General features: G+C 43.1%; 1 protein-coding gene across 1 annotated transcript in view; it reads right to left on the reverse strand.

The window, feature by feature from the left end:
• Positions 1 to 5,076: 5,076 nt before the first annotated feature.
• Positions 5,077 to 16,010, reverse strand: part of ESRP1 (epithelial splicing regulatory protein 1) — a 61,786-nt gene continuing 50,852 nt past the window's right edge. Inside the window, 3 exon segments of the mRNA XM_015409825.1 lie at positions 5,077 to 6,124; positions 7,823 to 7,928; positions 10,140 to 10,308. Of these exon segments, the coding sequence (XP_015265311.1) occupies positions 7,838 to 7,928; positions 10,140 to 10,308 (260 nt within the window). The 3' untranslated portion in view covers positions 5,077 to 6,124; positions 7,823 to 7,837.

A 16,010-nucleotide genomic window follows, 5' to 3' on the forward strand; every position in this document is an offset into this window, starting at 1 on the left:
TGAGGCGGCTTCATCTCCCCGGGCATTGTCATCATGTGACTGGATCAGGTGCCTAGGACTTTAAAGTACTGCAGGGACAGATAAGGACTTCCCAGAAAAGGCGCTCTAGCCTGCAAGCCAGCAAAGGTGGGATTTGGTCTGGGAGACTGCACTGTGTGTGTGTGTGTGGCTTTTAAAAAATTTTTATTGAACAATATAACAATACAATAGGGGACCCGCAACAAAATGTTGCCATCCCATCCTGCTGGCATTTCAGTGCAGTGGAAGAAATAGCCAAGCCCACACATCTCCAGGCAGAATACTGCACAGACTCACACTCCTGCAGTCTCTGAAGAAGAAAAGGTTTTCCTCCCCGTCCACTCTGGTCCCCCCCCCCTAAACAGTAGCATAAAACTAATTGGCTGGGAGGAGGCAGAGAAAGAGGGAAGACCCGAGGCACTGGGAACTTCTCTCACCTGCTCCAAAGGGTGGAATCAAAAGCATGTTTATTTTCTGCTGGCTCCCCCCCCTTTTTTTTTGAGAACGTGTGTGAACAGGCAGCTAGCTTCCCATGGAAAGCTATTTTCCAAACTGTTTACCAAAATGTAAGAACAGAAAGAACCTACAGAAACTCATTACCTAGAAGTGTGCATGTCCGTTGGCAGAGACTGAAGTTAATTACTTTAGCTATAAATACTAAGTGATTTGCAGGATAAATACATTAAACTATAGTGTTGTGAGTTCTACAGTCTTACAGAGCTCTTGGCAAGAACTGAAGAGTATAAGACAGGATGCAATCTGCAAGTGTTCCTCGCAGTTCGGAGGTAATCTATTTACATCAGCAGTGTAGGAATTTGTCCACCACACTATGCTCTATAGTTTCTGAAATTCAGAGACACGCCTCCACATGCAGCTGCTGGTGTGACCTTGGGTCAGTCACAAGTCCTCTCAGAGCTGTTCTCCCAGGAGCAGTTCTCGAAAGAGCTCTCTCAGCCCCACCTATCTTTTCTCAGTTCAGAGTTTAAAATGCAGTGCTTTAGGGCTTTGTGAGTTTATTGAAAACATGCTTTCCTTACTACCTTTTCCTCATGTCATATTTCTAGCTGTTGAAATTGAGTGGGATATCTGCAATCATATAACCTGTGTGCTGGATTAGGTCTGTGGAGATGTGGGCTAAAATTCCTGATTACTGATCACTGGGTGTCTTTGGGCCAGTTACTCTCTAAGCCTAACCTACCTTTCAGAGATTGTTTTTAATTTAGCAATTTCAAATTTTGTGATTTTCATTCTTCCTTAAATGCATTTACGTTTGCAAATTGGTGGGCACATTGGGGGGGGGGCAGAAGGTAGCCTCGACTAGTGTGCAAAAAACCTGGCACCAGACCTGTCTCAGCCATATGCTATTTTCTCACATAGCGGCTGGAGGGTTGTGTGTGTGTTGTCTTCCCACCTAAAGCTGTTTCCCTGGAAGAAATTAGCACCCATCAAATCTCTCTTTCTCCCACAGGGTCTTAAAGCTGTGCCAATTCCTCTCAGGGTGGGAGCTGGAGAATGGAATGGTTAAGGAACTAGGGTTACCAGCTCTTGCTTAAGGGAATTCTTGGAGATTTGGGTGCAGTACCAGGGAATGGCAGAGAGTTCAGTGAAGATATGTTGCCATAGAGTCTGCCCCTCTAAAGCCACCATTTCCTCCAAGGGAACGGATATGTGCAGGCCAGAGATCAGTTGTTCTTTTGAGAGATCTCCAGGCTGTGTTCCCTCTAAGCTGAGTTAGTGTGAGCTAGCTCACAGTTTTTTAGCCCCCAGCTCACACATTTTTGTCTTCGCTCAGGAAGGATGGCACCAGAGCAAACTAATTTATGCAGTAGCCAAATTGCTCGCCCACAGCTTTACTGCCAGTAGCTCACAAAGGGGAAGTTTTGCTCACAAGACTTTACAGCTTAGAGGGAGCATTGAGTCCAGGCACCAACTTGAGGTTGGTTACTCTACAACTAAATAGCCAAAAGGGTTAAGTAAACAAATCTCAAAACATATACAAATAAAAACAAACAAACTAAAATGAGTTTTAACCACCCATCCCCCCTTTTGCTCTCAACTCTCTAACCAACACATGTTCCACACACTAGTCCTGCAGTTTGGAGACCTGATCATGTATCTTCTCACTTTGTTACCTAAGCTCTAATCCAACCTTAAAGAGTAGATGTTTTGAGGGTAAAATGAAGGGAAGAACAATGCTGTAAAGTGCTGTGTTTCCACAGGGGAGAAATACAGGACAGAAATATCTAAATACACAAAATAACCATAACTTATACAAGGACAGTCTGCCAGACTTAAAGCTAGCATTCTGGGAGGCAACGTTAATTTTGCGTGGTTTCTGCCCCCCCTCCCGTGCAACATTCAGGACATGCTTCCCTCCCTTCCCCTTACCTTGTACTTAACACTGTTACCTGCAGATGGCAGCCTTCTTCCTTTTCATATTTTTGTGCTAGTGCATGAGATGGGTATACAAAGATAGCTGTTGCAAAACATGGGAGATGTTAGAACTAATAAGCTTGGGAGTACAATTTGCAACAGTGGTGTTGATAGCAAAGCAATATATCCTGTTCAACAGCTTTAGGTTAGCTGTAGCAAGCCCAGGCCTGCAGAGAAGCAAGGGCAAAAGTTATAATTCTCACCAACACGAATGGCTAGAGATAAGCCAGTGCCAAAAAGAGGAATGAAATGAACCACACATGAAGCTGCCTCATACTGAATCAGACCATCAGTCCATCAAGGGCAGTATTGTCTGCCCAGACTGGCAGCAGCTCTCCAAGATCTCAGGCGGAGGTCTTCCAAATCACCTACTGCCAGGTCCGGTTAGCTAGAGATGCCAAGGATAGAAGTTGGGACTTTCTGCATTCAGACCAGAAGATTTAACACAGTCCCTCCCCTAAGAATGTATCTTTCTTAATAAGCACGGACTATTTTGCCACTCTAAAAAGTGATGAGCTAGGCAGATTTACCCTGCCCATTCAGCCCCAAACAGGCCACAGTGCATCAAGTTTATGGATCAGGCCATAATCCTCTGCATTACGGAGCTTTCTTTAGGGCCGCTTTCTTTAGGCATGTTCACACTTTCCTCTTCCGCACCACTGACACAATGCCTGTGGTTACTCCAACAGGTTTTGGGGTTGGGCTACTTTTGCACCAGGACAGGGGTGTAAAGAAAAAGTTAGTCAACTTTGTGTAGCTACTGGCTGATCCCCAGAGAGCCACACCTTACTCTTGGAGGAAGAGACACAAAGTTAGGAGTGGCCAAAGGCCTTGGGCTTGTCTGTGATAAGAGCAGTGTTATTTCACCATAAGCAGTGCTTGGAGGAGGGTGAAATGCCATCCCATTTCTTGTTCTACAAAACACAGTGCATACACTGCAAAGCTAAACCAAAACCTTGTGTATTTTGAAACAAAAGCATTTCACTAACCAAATTAGCTAGGTGGGCTGTAGATAAGGAAGCTCCTATTTTGCTGAGGATGACTAGAGTTTAAACATAGACCATCGTTCTACTAGTCTGACAAGTGGAACTGCATTATGGGAAGAGGGAACATGTGTCAGAGGCTGCTCATTTCAGAGCCCTCTTACCAGACCCTTCACAGATCCTGACTTGGCACATTAAATATTGCTCCTACTCTGGCCCAGCCAACTTCTACCTCAAGGGGAATGACTGTCGATTTAAAGGCCTGAAAGCCTGTGGAGAGATGTCAGGCAAATACTGGAAAGTATCATGAGCTTTGCAGGAGAGTCCATTTAATAAGAATGGTTACTTGAATTATAAACTTTGGCAGTCAGGGTTGGCTTGGTTAATCTTCATGCAGACAAAGGGTGAGGACAGAATATGACGGCTCATAAAACGCGTGTGCATTCCCACACACACACACACACATACACCTTTTTGAGAACTTTTCCAATTTTTCCAAAGCACTAAAAAAAGCTCTCCCACAAAATATTTTCTTTTTGAGTATGAGAACATTGTCTTTTAAAGCATTTCACTTGTTCCAAATGTATAGCATGGAAAGAATGAGGTCTTCCTCAATCTTTTTAGATGGGAAAATGGAAATTTGGAGAAACACTGAAAAAAAATCTTAATGAAATATTTTCTCTTTTAGAATAAGTGAAAATACTTTTCAAGACAAGGTTTCTCTCACCCAAATGTGCACTATGAAAGTCTGCAGAAGGTCCCAAGTTCTGTCCGCAACATCTCCAGTTAGAAGAATCTGGTAGCTGACAATGTAAAAAGACATCTATGACCCTGGAGAGTAGACAATACTGACCTGTAAGATCAATGGTCTAACTGACCATAAGGCAGCTTCATGTGTAATTCTACACCAGGGATCCCCCCACCATTGTTGAGCCTGTGGGCACTTCTCGAAATCTGAGAACAGGAAATAGATGCCTCCACAAAATGTCTGCTATGGTGTACTGGAGCCAGTCACCGCATGTTGAAAAGCTGCAAGCCAAATATCCTCCTGGGATCTTTGATCCAAAAGTCAGGATGGCTCCTTGTTTTGTGAAAGAAACAAATGGGAACCGTCCAGAATGCCCATTGACACAGGGCCTGATGCCCATGGGCACCATGTTGGGGAATCACGGTTCTATACCAACCCCGTTGAAGAAGGCCATTTCAGCACTCTTCCATTTCAAGAGAAGAAGAAGAAGAAGAGATTGGATTTATACCCCGCCCTTCACTTAGAGTCTCAGAGCGGCTTACAAACTCCTTTCCCTTCCCCTCCCCACAACAGACACCCTGTGAGGTGGGTGGGGCGGAGAGAACTCTGACACAAACTGCTCTTTTTCAAGGACAGCTGTGCCAGGGCTTGTGACTGACCCAAGGTCACATCAGCAGGTGCAAGTGGAGGAGTGGGGAATCAAACCCGGTTCTCCTAGATTAGAGTCCGCACACTTAACCACTACACCAAACTGGCTCTCAAGAGGTGCAAAACATTCAATATCTCACATTGCCTGAAGTCCAGCCTTCTATTTTGCCCATCATTTTTGCATGAAGATAGATTTCAAACCAAGCAACCAATAAATGGATTTAAAATAGTTTAATACTTGTGGAAGACGTGAATGCAGCAGAAGTTGAAAAGTCAAAGAACAGAGCATCCACATAGCAGGTTGGTACAGAAGCCATGTAGAGCAGCTCAAAACGATTCTACAGCAGTGAAAAGAGTTATTTTCCTATGAAAACCTGCTGTGCTTTTGATAATTTATTCTTAATCTCAGCAGAAGAACCAAGTACTAAAAGTTAAAATGAGGGACCCTGGCCTATAGATTCCCAGTAATCTTAAATGGGGCAATGCCACTGTGGGCAAATGTTATATGCTAGTGATTTCTCTTCACCAGAATTTAATATGCATTTTCTACAAGCCATAGCTCTGTATTTGCTGTGGAAGAGCAGAACTGGAGGTGTTGTGCATCTGTCTTATGCACAACAACAACCCCTCATTAGATTCAGCTATGAGTTATTTAAATATATAGTAGTCATATATGCAATGTACAACTTTAGAGCATTATTTTCATACATATATATATATAATTTCTCTTTACAAAATGTTACAAGGTTTTCCTGCAAAGTATTCTATCTTTTATTCTTAACCATTTCTGCACTGTCAAGTAAGCCTGTCTTGAATCAGAATACTTTTTTAAACAAATATATACAAAACAAGCAAACTGTTTTTTATAAAAAGCTAAAGGGTACTAAAAGCCCTTTTTGTTTTATAAAAAAGTCAATATGTGCACAAATAAAGAAAAAAACCCCGGTTTGCCTACATATGCTGTTTTAACCATTTTGTAGTGTCCTGATCTCTAATCCTTATTCTGTTTGTGATGGGAGAATATAACAACATTCTCAGTACCCAGGGGGTGTGGGGACCCAGCCCTTTCTTGTGCATTTGGCAGCTGTGCTCCTATGTGGTAACAGTTTAAACATCTTTAATGGCAAGCTTGCATAAGCAGAGTGCGTCAAGTGTGCATGCATTTGCTATTTTTTGTCAAAGACACAGGCAGAAATCCACAACCGTCTCAAATTTTCTTGCACTAGACAGTTGCAGTCAGGAGTGTAGTCAGAAGGAACTCCATTTTGGCTGGTTGACACTGTTCAGGAGGAATCTACAAGAAACATGAATGGAATCTTACTATCCAGTAAACCGACATTAATATCTGCCCTATGCATATTGATAAATGAGTAATGACTCATTTCCACTCTTCCAATTCATATGTGAAGGTGAATCAACTGTGGTAATGCATAGACCAGGCATGAGCCAGCCCTTCCAGAGACAGGAAACTGGCATGCAAAGGCGCTCAGTAAATGATGGTGGTGGCAAAAATTGGGAGAAGTAGGATTACTTATTCCCTCTCCTCTCTGGCTGCCCCATGACCAGTGTTCCCTCTAAGCTGAGTTAGTGTGAGCTAGCTCACAGTTTTTTAGCCTCTGGCTCACACATTTCTGTCTTAGCTCAGGAAGGATGGCTCCAGAGCAAATTTATTTATGCAGTAGCCAAATCGCTCGCTCACAACTTTAATGCCAGTAGCTCAGAAAGTAGAATTTTTGCTCACAAGACTCCACAGCTTAGAGGGAGCATTGCCCGTGACAGGACCTTATGATGTGCTCCTTCCTTGGGTACAACTCAGCAAGCAAACGTCCTGGCACAAGGCACATGCACGCAATACAGGGTTGCTGAAAACACCCGGGAGAGGATCTCACTGAGGCCTGCCTAGAAACAGCTTTTAAAAAATGAGGTGGCAGGGTGGAAACATTTCAGGCTGCAGGTGAGAAGAGACAGATCAGTGATGTCTCATTAAAAAAGCCCCTCTGCAAATGCAAGATTAGCACATCAAGGGGAAAAGAGTCCAGCTTATCTCTTCATGAGCTATGCCAGCTTGTTTTCCACATTCAAGGAACTGTCAATGAAGGGGAGCTTGGGCAAATATAATCCCTCACCTGTAGTCAGAAGCACCACAGTCCATTTTTTACCACCACACTCTGCTGCTATGTGCAAAGCAGGCCAGTGTGGCAAGGAAAAAAAGAGAGAGATGGATGGAACCGGGCTGGGTGAGACCCTCACACCAGCTTTGCCTCCTCATCCCTTGATTTATGGGAGGGCATCCTGGCACGCCTCTTCGTGTGAACTGGGCTAACAGAGCGATCCTAAGCTCAGCAGGTAATTCTTCCACCTACTATTAGTCATGGAAGCTATTCCGAAAGTATACTACAGCTGAATACCAAATTCAGGGACAAACTGAGGAAGACTGTTTCCTTATGAACAACCCACATGCCATTGCTGGAAACAGTGCCTTCATTCACAGAGGTATTGGGAAGATAATCACACAGGAGGCAGGATCAAACTACTGCTTCTCCGCAGAATGAGGCAAGCTGGAGGGAGAGAGAAAGGGCGTGTGCATGCACACATAGCAACTATACACTGCGCCATGCCTCACCACTTATAAACAGCCGCTTGGGGCTACCCTCAGCTGCCAGTCCTGGCTTTAAAGGACTGGAATAGAAGACTGAAGGACTAGCAATGGGGAGTGTCAGGCTGCAGAGGTGCTGGGGTCAGGCTATGTGGCCTTGGTTGCTCTAGGAGCTCTGGGAGCCAGGCAAGGTCATGGAGTCTGCTTTCGTATTAGGTCTGGGTTGGGTCTGATGGAATAGAAGTATTGGGGTGGGGGAGAGGCACTACGGCAGCTCTTGGTAGCCCCTTCCTGGGCAACTGGAGAAAGGGGAAGGTAAGCACCCTTTCCCCGAACAGCCATTTACAAGGCAGTGTGTGATTCCTGTGTTTCAGAGAAGACCATGTCGATCCTTACCTTTGTGAAGAAAGTCTAACTGCTCGGACCTTTAAAGACAAATCCGTTCTTTGGGCACTGACCTGGACGACTCATCTGTGTGTACAGATCCATTCTTTGCTGCATACTGCAAGGACAATTAAATGCAAGGTCACAAGGGCAGCTGCAGTTAGCAGCCATCATGGCTTTTTAAATCATGTCTAGCTTAGCCCATAAAAGGTCAGGAAGTGCTTTTAAAGGGTATGTCTTGTGTGCAGCAGTCCCAGTGGACAAACGGATGTCAGTGGTGAAATAAATAATCCACCTCTAAATAAGTTTCTGCAGAACATTTATGTTAAAGAACAAGCTAGAGACAAGATACACTTTTCACTAAATTTCTGCAGAACATTTATGTTAAAGTACTACCTAGAGACAAGATAACACTTTTCACCAATGATAAAAAGTGCAACATGGCTTCATAGTGCTTGGTGGTTTAGGTTAGGGTTGCTTTGCATATTCTGTGGGCAGGTGTAGAAATCCCAGGGCTCACCAGTTCTATTCATGCAAGAACAACAGTCATTATTTATTTATTTAGTGTGTGTATGTGTGCGTGCGTGCTGACTTTTGGCAACCCCTAGTGGGGCTTGGAGGCAAGGGACATTCAGAGAGGTGGCTTTCTATTGCCTGCCTTTGTGTCACAGCCCTGATATTCCCTGGAGGTCTCCCATATGGAGCAGAGGTCCATCAGTGGCTATTAGCCACAAGGTATAGATAGGGACTCTGGGGCAAGTGATGCTCTGTCATCTTGGTGCTTGGGGGGGGTCAACAGTGGGAGGGCTTCTAATGTCCTGGCCCCACTGGTAGACCTCCTGATGGCACCTTGTATTTCTGGCCACTGTGTGATACAGAGTGTTGGACTGGATGGGCCTTTGGCCTGATCCAACATTGGCATCTCTTATGTTCTTATGTTCATCCAAGTACTTGCCAGGGTCGGCCCTGCTTAGCTTCCGAGATCTGGCTTGCCTGGACTATCCAGGTCAGGGCAACAGTCATGATTTATTAAGGCAACAGTATTCTCAGATGTAGTTTAGTGAAACGAGTGAAGTTTGCAGTACACCAACTTGCACCTTGAAGTATGACAAGTATGACTAGACCCAAACTTTGTTCAAGAAGCATCCTGTTAGTTTTGCCATCTCTTCTCCCCACCCACAAAAAAAACCCCCAGACCACCGGTTTTTATTCTTGTAAGACTAGTAAATCCAAGCTTCCACTTTCCCCCATCCTGTTCTGGATTTCCTGGGACTTATCCATCCACGCTGGGGGAGGATGACTTCATCAAGATTCTGAGTGATGTCATTCAGCCACAGCCAAACTATTGGTTGGCAAGTGGGAATGTATCAGACATGTATTATACAGGTTCCCACAAAAGGCAAGTTAAACTAGTTGTAGTATCCAGTTCGGAGAAAATCAGGAAGCCTGCGATTCAGCAAGTTTCTATTTCTGTAAAGTAGACCCTGGCCATTCCTGGAATCACTGTGGGTGGTGAAATCTGTGAAAACTGGAAGACGGGTTTCTGCTGTCTCCCAACAATGAAAAAAAGTTTCCCTACAAAATTTAATGATGTATTGACTGATGGTGTGGTGGGAGTAAAACTGGGCTAGAGACTGTACTATGTGATCATAAGAACACCCATATCAGCCTGCTAGATCAGACCAGTGGTTCATCTAGACCAGCATCCTGTTTCACACAGAGCTAACCTGTTGGCCTGTAGGGCTAAACTAAAGGGCACAGAGGCCAAGACCTTCTTCCTGATGCTGCCTCAAAGTACTAATATTCATAGGTTCACTGCTATATATAGAGGATCAAATTGCAGATTTTGGATAAGTGAAATCACAAGTCATGAATCCATGAATGGTTAGGATTCACTGTATTCAGAATATTTCTCTTATGGGGTTCAACAATCATACACATTCCATATTTGATGACTTCCTATAGCATACAGTCTGGGTGAAACCAGAGCTTCTTCACTGCATTACAGCAAACAAAATTGATGAAATAACTTTGCCCTTGAAAGAAAAAGAAAAAAATTGAGCAACACTTCTAGTGGTAACTCTACATAGAACACAAGGGACTGGTGTCTATAATTTAAACACCCAGCTAGCAACACATGATGCATCCATCTCTCACATAAGCTAGCCAAGGTAAAGTAAAATCACCCCCAGAGTAAAATCAAGTCCACCAACACAACAACCACAACTTCTGCAAATACATCATGACCAGACTGAAGTGACCAAGTTGCTTCTTGTAACATGAGCAGTCACAACATGCCTTCCCTTCCTTCTTCCTGCCCCCCCTTTACCTAGGGTAGTATGCGGTGTAGTTCATGAACAGCTGAGTGCCTGCTGGATAGTATGCTGTGGAGGGCTGGAGCGTCCGTGGATTGAGAAGCACAGAGGGTTGGTACAAGGCTGCTTCCGTTGGGATTACTGCTGCGGGAGCTGGAAACGTGTATGAAGGTGGAGAAATACCTAGTAAGTGGACAGAACAAGAACACAGAGATAAAGGATCTCAACACACTTGCATGGAAATTCTGTCAGCACAAACGCAATTAAGACTCCCATGTCTAAAACGTCATTGCCTATAACATGAGCCATTATTTTCCATCCTAACTCCAGACACTCCTTGCCCTCTCATTTGTAGGGAGAAGCTTCAGTTCTGTCTCTCACATACAGTGTTAATGCGGGCCAAACCCTATTGATTAAAGCTGCTACAGGACCCTTCTTCAGGATGGGGTTTTTAGGTAATGAATGTCGTTCCTTTGAACATTTAACCTGGGGCATATCTTCAATTGTTATGCTTGCACACACCCAATGTTTATCAAGTTATCAGATTTTTCTCCTTGCTAGTCTGCTGACAAAGCAATTCTGCTACTCATACACAGTAATTTTCAGACTCCCCGTCTCACTCTCACAGACATTCCCACAAGTTATCTGAAGGGTGCCTCAATCCCAGCACACCAGGGTCTCCTGTCCTCATTTAATAGCTCTACTTTATATTTTAACATAGTTTTTTTCCCCTGTAAGATGAGTTTACTGTTCCATAAAAACATATTTGTCAGTGATCGCATTATGCACATGTTGGCTGTGGTTGTAGTGCTTAAAAATGCAAGCAGAGTGTCATTAGGAAAATGCAATGTGCTCTACATCTCATGTAGCACATTTATGACTATTCAAGTGTCCAAGCTGCTGACTGGATATTTTTTTGCAATTTCTAGAGGCAAGCATCAGTACTAGGGCTATGCAGCCGGATATTTCCAATCTGTATATCTTATACCTTATCAGTATTATTCAGGTATATTTGGGATTCTCAGGAATATGGGATATTGATTCCTGGGGGGAAAAATGGAAATATTTGTGGCTCACATTTTAAGTCTCTCAGGCCTGTTTTCCTTCAATTTTACAAGTTGTCTGGACAATGGGTGAGAGTGGGGACGGAGGGAGGTAATTCTCCCAAGCAACAAGATCAGATGTCAGGGGAAGCACTTCTGTGCAGAAAATATAGTGCCAAAATGTTGTTCTTACCACTCTGAAAGAACCCCCCCCCCCAACAAATATAATTGGAACAAGACATTAGGAAAGTAGATGAGCATCTCAATTTAAAACAAACATAAGCAGAGCCCGCCATGGCAGGGAGGGCGGGATACAAATTGAATAAATAAAATAAATAAAAAGCACCTGAATTGAAGTTCATGTATGCTGTAATGCTGTTGGTATTTATTCTTTACAGGGGTGGGAGAGAACAGGAATGCCACTGATGAAGGGTTGTTAGTTCAGTTGGCCTTACCATATTGTCCCTCGATTCTTCTGGGATTCTCTAATTTGACATTGGTCATGGTAGGCGACACTGGCCCTGGATCTGCTGGGGTTCTCTAGTTTGATGCTGGTTCTGTTGGGCTTGTTGGATCTGTCTGCATGTGGAGGCTTTTGGCCAGCCATTGCTTTTGTGTGTTTGCTTATTGGCGTCTTCGAATTTCCCCCCATAGGAAACAATGGAGTAGTAGGATGGCTGGAGGCACCTGGAAAGCCAATAGAATTCAACCCTTGGCCCAGTTTGCCTGGAACAGGGGGGCAGTCTTTAGTGGAGAGGCCATACTAGGTCTCCTGCAATTATGTCAGTCTCCCCCTCCAAAGTCCCCACACAGAGAGTAACGGAACCTGAATAATTCCAGAAACCCCCACCAAAATCTGAACACAAATCTTGAAATAGTATCAAGTGACCAAATACCCCTGAATACAGGTAATTAGGCCATTCTGAAATCAGGAAAAAACCTTTTTTTAGGTGCACATCCCTAATTGGTACTTTAACCGCACATACCCATATCACTTCCTATCTCTCCCTTATATATAAAGGCATAGTACTCCATCCGCACATACCCATATCACTTCCTATATATGTAATATTTCCAGTTTTTCTTTGGAGGTCATGCACTCCCTGTTGACTAGCTATAGAGCAGGAGCATCTGAACAGTACTTTGAAAAGATTATGGAAGAACCAGAAAGACAACTCCCTCGGGAATCAATATATCTAAGTCTCAACATGGCCAGACCTGTGGATACTTAAATCCAGTGACTTGGCAGCTACTTCGCGATGCCATTATCTCTGATATTGGCCTTGCTGGGCTCCTTTAAAGGCATCTCCTCTGTTTATTAAAGCACAAGGACATCATTTTACTGTGAGGCCTCCAAATATGGAAATATTACCCAGTTCTCTCTTGCTTTGCATAAACAAGGATAATAAATAATAACGCTTGAGATGTATTTCTAATTTTCTGCTCCGGGTGATGGTTGAGAGAAGCTAAATGAGTCAGGCTGCAAGTCAGAGAAATATACTAAGGTTCTTCTGTCTGTAAACCTATAATCCTGAATGTATTAATGAGACTTCATGTGTTAACCAGACTTTGACAGTTCCAGTTCCAGTGCCAAAAGAGCACCTGTATGCATATGAGCATTTAGGTGAAAATTAGTTATGTCTTTGGATGGATCTTCAAGGCTGCGATTAGATAATGGACTATAGAAAGGGCGATATCCTTATCTTTACCAGACAACTAGATGGTAATCATGAACATACAGGGAAGTGTGATATTAACAGAGAAATAAAAATAGATCTTACTGAAGCATATAAGTCACAACTAAATAAAAAATGAGTGAGTTATTCCATCTCCACATTCCTGCATCGGCAGACCCTCTGTTCGATTGGGCTACCTGAGAATCTACCGAATAATTTGTTAAGAGGTAGAGCAGTGTGTCGAGCCAAGACAAAAAGTCTTTGATAAATTGGAATTGTTAAAAATTTAAGATAATCTGTAAGCACTGGAAAAGAAGGGGTACTCAGTCCCCCCAAATAGGGTGCACATTTCCTTTTTGAATCTCTGCATAACTCAAGGCAGTCCCTTTGTTCTATGCTAGTAATTACCTTGTTCATAACTAAAGGACAATCTGAAGGAAAACTAGGGTAAGAAATATGTGGACATGAGAGTCTTCTGTCTACTAACTTTGTTCAGGAGGACCCAAAAGGATAAATTTTGGTCCATTTTGGAAGGTCAGGAAGAAAATCCAGGTGTAGCAAATAAAATCTAAATTTCACCACGGCCTTCCATACCAACAAAGTGGTGAAAGTAAGGCCAGTTTCTAAATACAAACTAGAGTTTGAAATGCAATTAGGTGCTTGAAAGATAGCACAGAGAAATTTTAACTGTAAAGATTCAGTTTTGGAAGAGATGGAAACCGTATACAGCAGAAAAAAATTAATTTTTGCCTTGTAGACTTCCAGAGCAAAAGGTACAAATTGCCCTCAGGAATGATAAAAAAATTTCATGATCGCTGCTGGATGTACTTTGGTGGACTCAAGAAGACAGGAATAATGAAGCTTCCAATTATTAGAAGCAGCAAAATGAAGGCCTAAATACCTGTAGCTAGACACTTGCTCAATCAAATGCCCATCCAAGATCCCTGGGTCTGCTTTTTTCTGTGATGGCTATTTCTGGAAACACACTGTTTTGGATTTGATGTAGTTAATGGGAAGCAGATTATCATGGCAATAAGAAACTAACGCTTGGATAAAATGTCTTAATCCAACCTTTGAACGAGAAAGAATAGCAGCAGTGTCTGCATAAAGTAAAAGCAGAATAGGATGTACAGCCAGACTAAAAGGATGAAAGATAATAGCTTCTAATTTATTTGGAAGGTCATATAAATACAGATTAAATAAATCTGGTGCCAAAATACAACCCTGTTGGACTAGTTGGACGTCTTATTCTCATGGTAGTTGAAGTATATAAAGAGACAATCAGATGCAAATCGCTCAGTAATTCCCAACTGATCTAACTGGCTCCTGAGCCTTTGGACCAGACTTTGCATGCCTTGTTCAAGGGCAGATTCCTTTGATATTGGCATAAGAAATCATTTGAAAAAGTCTGTGCTGTGAATTATTAAATAAATTAGGCCATGATGGCCTTTGGAGACAGAAGCCTTCTCATGGAATTCTGGGGTTGCCAACCTCCAGGTGGGACCTGATCTTCAGAAAACAGAGATCAGATCCCCTGGAGGAAGTGACTGCTTTGGAGGATGGACTCTGTGGCATTATACCCAGCTGAGACCTCTCTCCTCTGAAACCCCACCTTCCCCAGGGTCCACCCCCAAATCCCCAGGAATCTCCCAACCTAGATTTGGTAACCCTACAGAGTTCTAGTCTATGTCTAAAACCCTCTTGTCCTGGATTTAGCTTTGTGCAGTTCTTCCTTCAGCTATAAACTAGAGGGGCTGAAAAAGGTTTAGTAGCTAAATATTTTTCCTCCATGTAAACACTTCAAGGATAGAATTTGTGCTTCAAGATGACTAGGATATGCACAGCACAGGAGCTTGTTTGCTCATAAATCCTAATCCTGCTGTGGAAGGGGAAGTTTCCACCTCAGATCTTTCAGAATTTTTAACATTATGAAACCGTAAATAGGAGATATAGAGTATTTAACTCTGAAACAAGAAGTTAATTAAGATGAGATGTTGCTTGGAAAACAAGCCTTTTGAATGTTTCCCCTTAGTTTATTTATGACCGTGATGGTCTGCTTTTTTACCTTAGTGAAGCCCTCAAGACAAAGACAGCTTACAAAACAGAATTCCTTACACAGAACGATAACGATTCAACAACAAGGCAAGTCACCATGTGTAAGCACAGCAGCATACAGCAATCACCTCAGCCTACGGGCCTTCATGAATCACTGCTCACTTTTTCACGAAAGCTCATACCCCTGCCACAGATTTTGTTAGCCTTTAAGGTGCTACTGGACTCTTGCTCTTTTCTACTGCTACAGACAAACAATGGCCTCCCATCTTGATCCACCTCAGCCTGTTGTTTTGAAGGCTTTTCAGAACAGCCAAGTTTTAATTGATGTCCTAAAAACTGAAAAGAGGGTAGGATCAACTAGCTTCCCTACAGAATGGGGATTTCACAGTTTTTTAAAATTTATTTACATTATTTATAGTCTCCCTTTCTCACTGGGACTCAAGGCGGATTACACAGAGCGAGTCAATACAATCAACAACATGGAGCATTCAATAAACGAAGCAATAGAATCAGGGTTACAGAACCAACCAGAAGTCTAAAAAACTAAACTGAAGCAAAGCGTAAGTATTAACATGACACATTAAATGATGCAAAATTATACAGTAGGATCCTACTGCAGCTGCTGGATGACCTTGGGTAAACCATAGTTGTCAGAGCTGTTCTTGAAAAAGAGCAGTATCTGTCAGAGCTCTCTCAGCCCCACCTACCTCACAGGGTGTCTGTTGTGGGATTGGAAGGGAAATGCTGTTGTAAGCCACTCTGAGACACCTTTGGGTAGTGAAGGGCGGGGTATAAATCCAATCTCTTCTTCTTCTTCTACATACAGCAAGCTATACACAGCGGTATAGACCACGGTCCCTAATCATTTATCCAAGTAAGTTTGTAAACCACTCTGTACAGTGCAGCCCTATGGCCTGAGTAGAAAAACCCTCTTGAATAATTCAGTTTTGCATAGAGTGCAGGAAGCCAGGAGAATGGGAGCCTTTCAGACCTCATGACAAAGGCCATCCCATAAGGTGGGGGGGGCATAATGGAGAAGGCACGTGTACAGGCAGTTGCTGATCTCCCCCATTTCCAGGGGGAAATGAGCAAAGCTATTGTGGAGGAACAC

This window comes from Gekko japonicus, unplaced genomic scaffold, assembly GCF_001447785.1.
Source record: "Gekko japonicus isolate JY-2015 unplaced genomic scaffold, Gekko_japonicus_V1.1 scaffold47, whole genome shotgun sequence".
NCBI classification, from domain to species: domain Eukaryota; kingdom Metazoa; phylum Chordata; class Lepidosauria; order Squamata; family Gekkonidae; genus Gekko; species Gekko japonicus.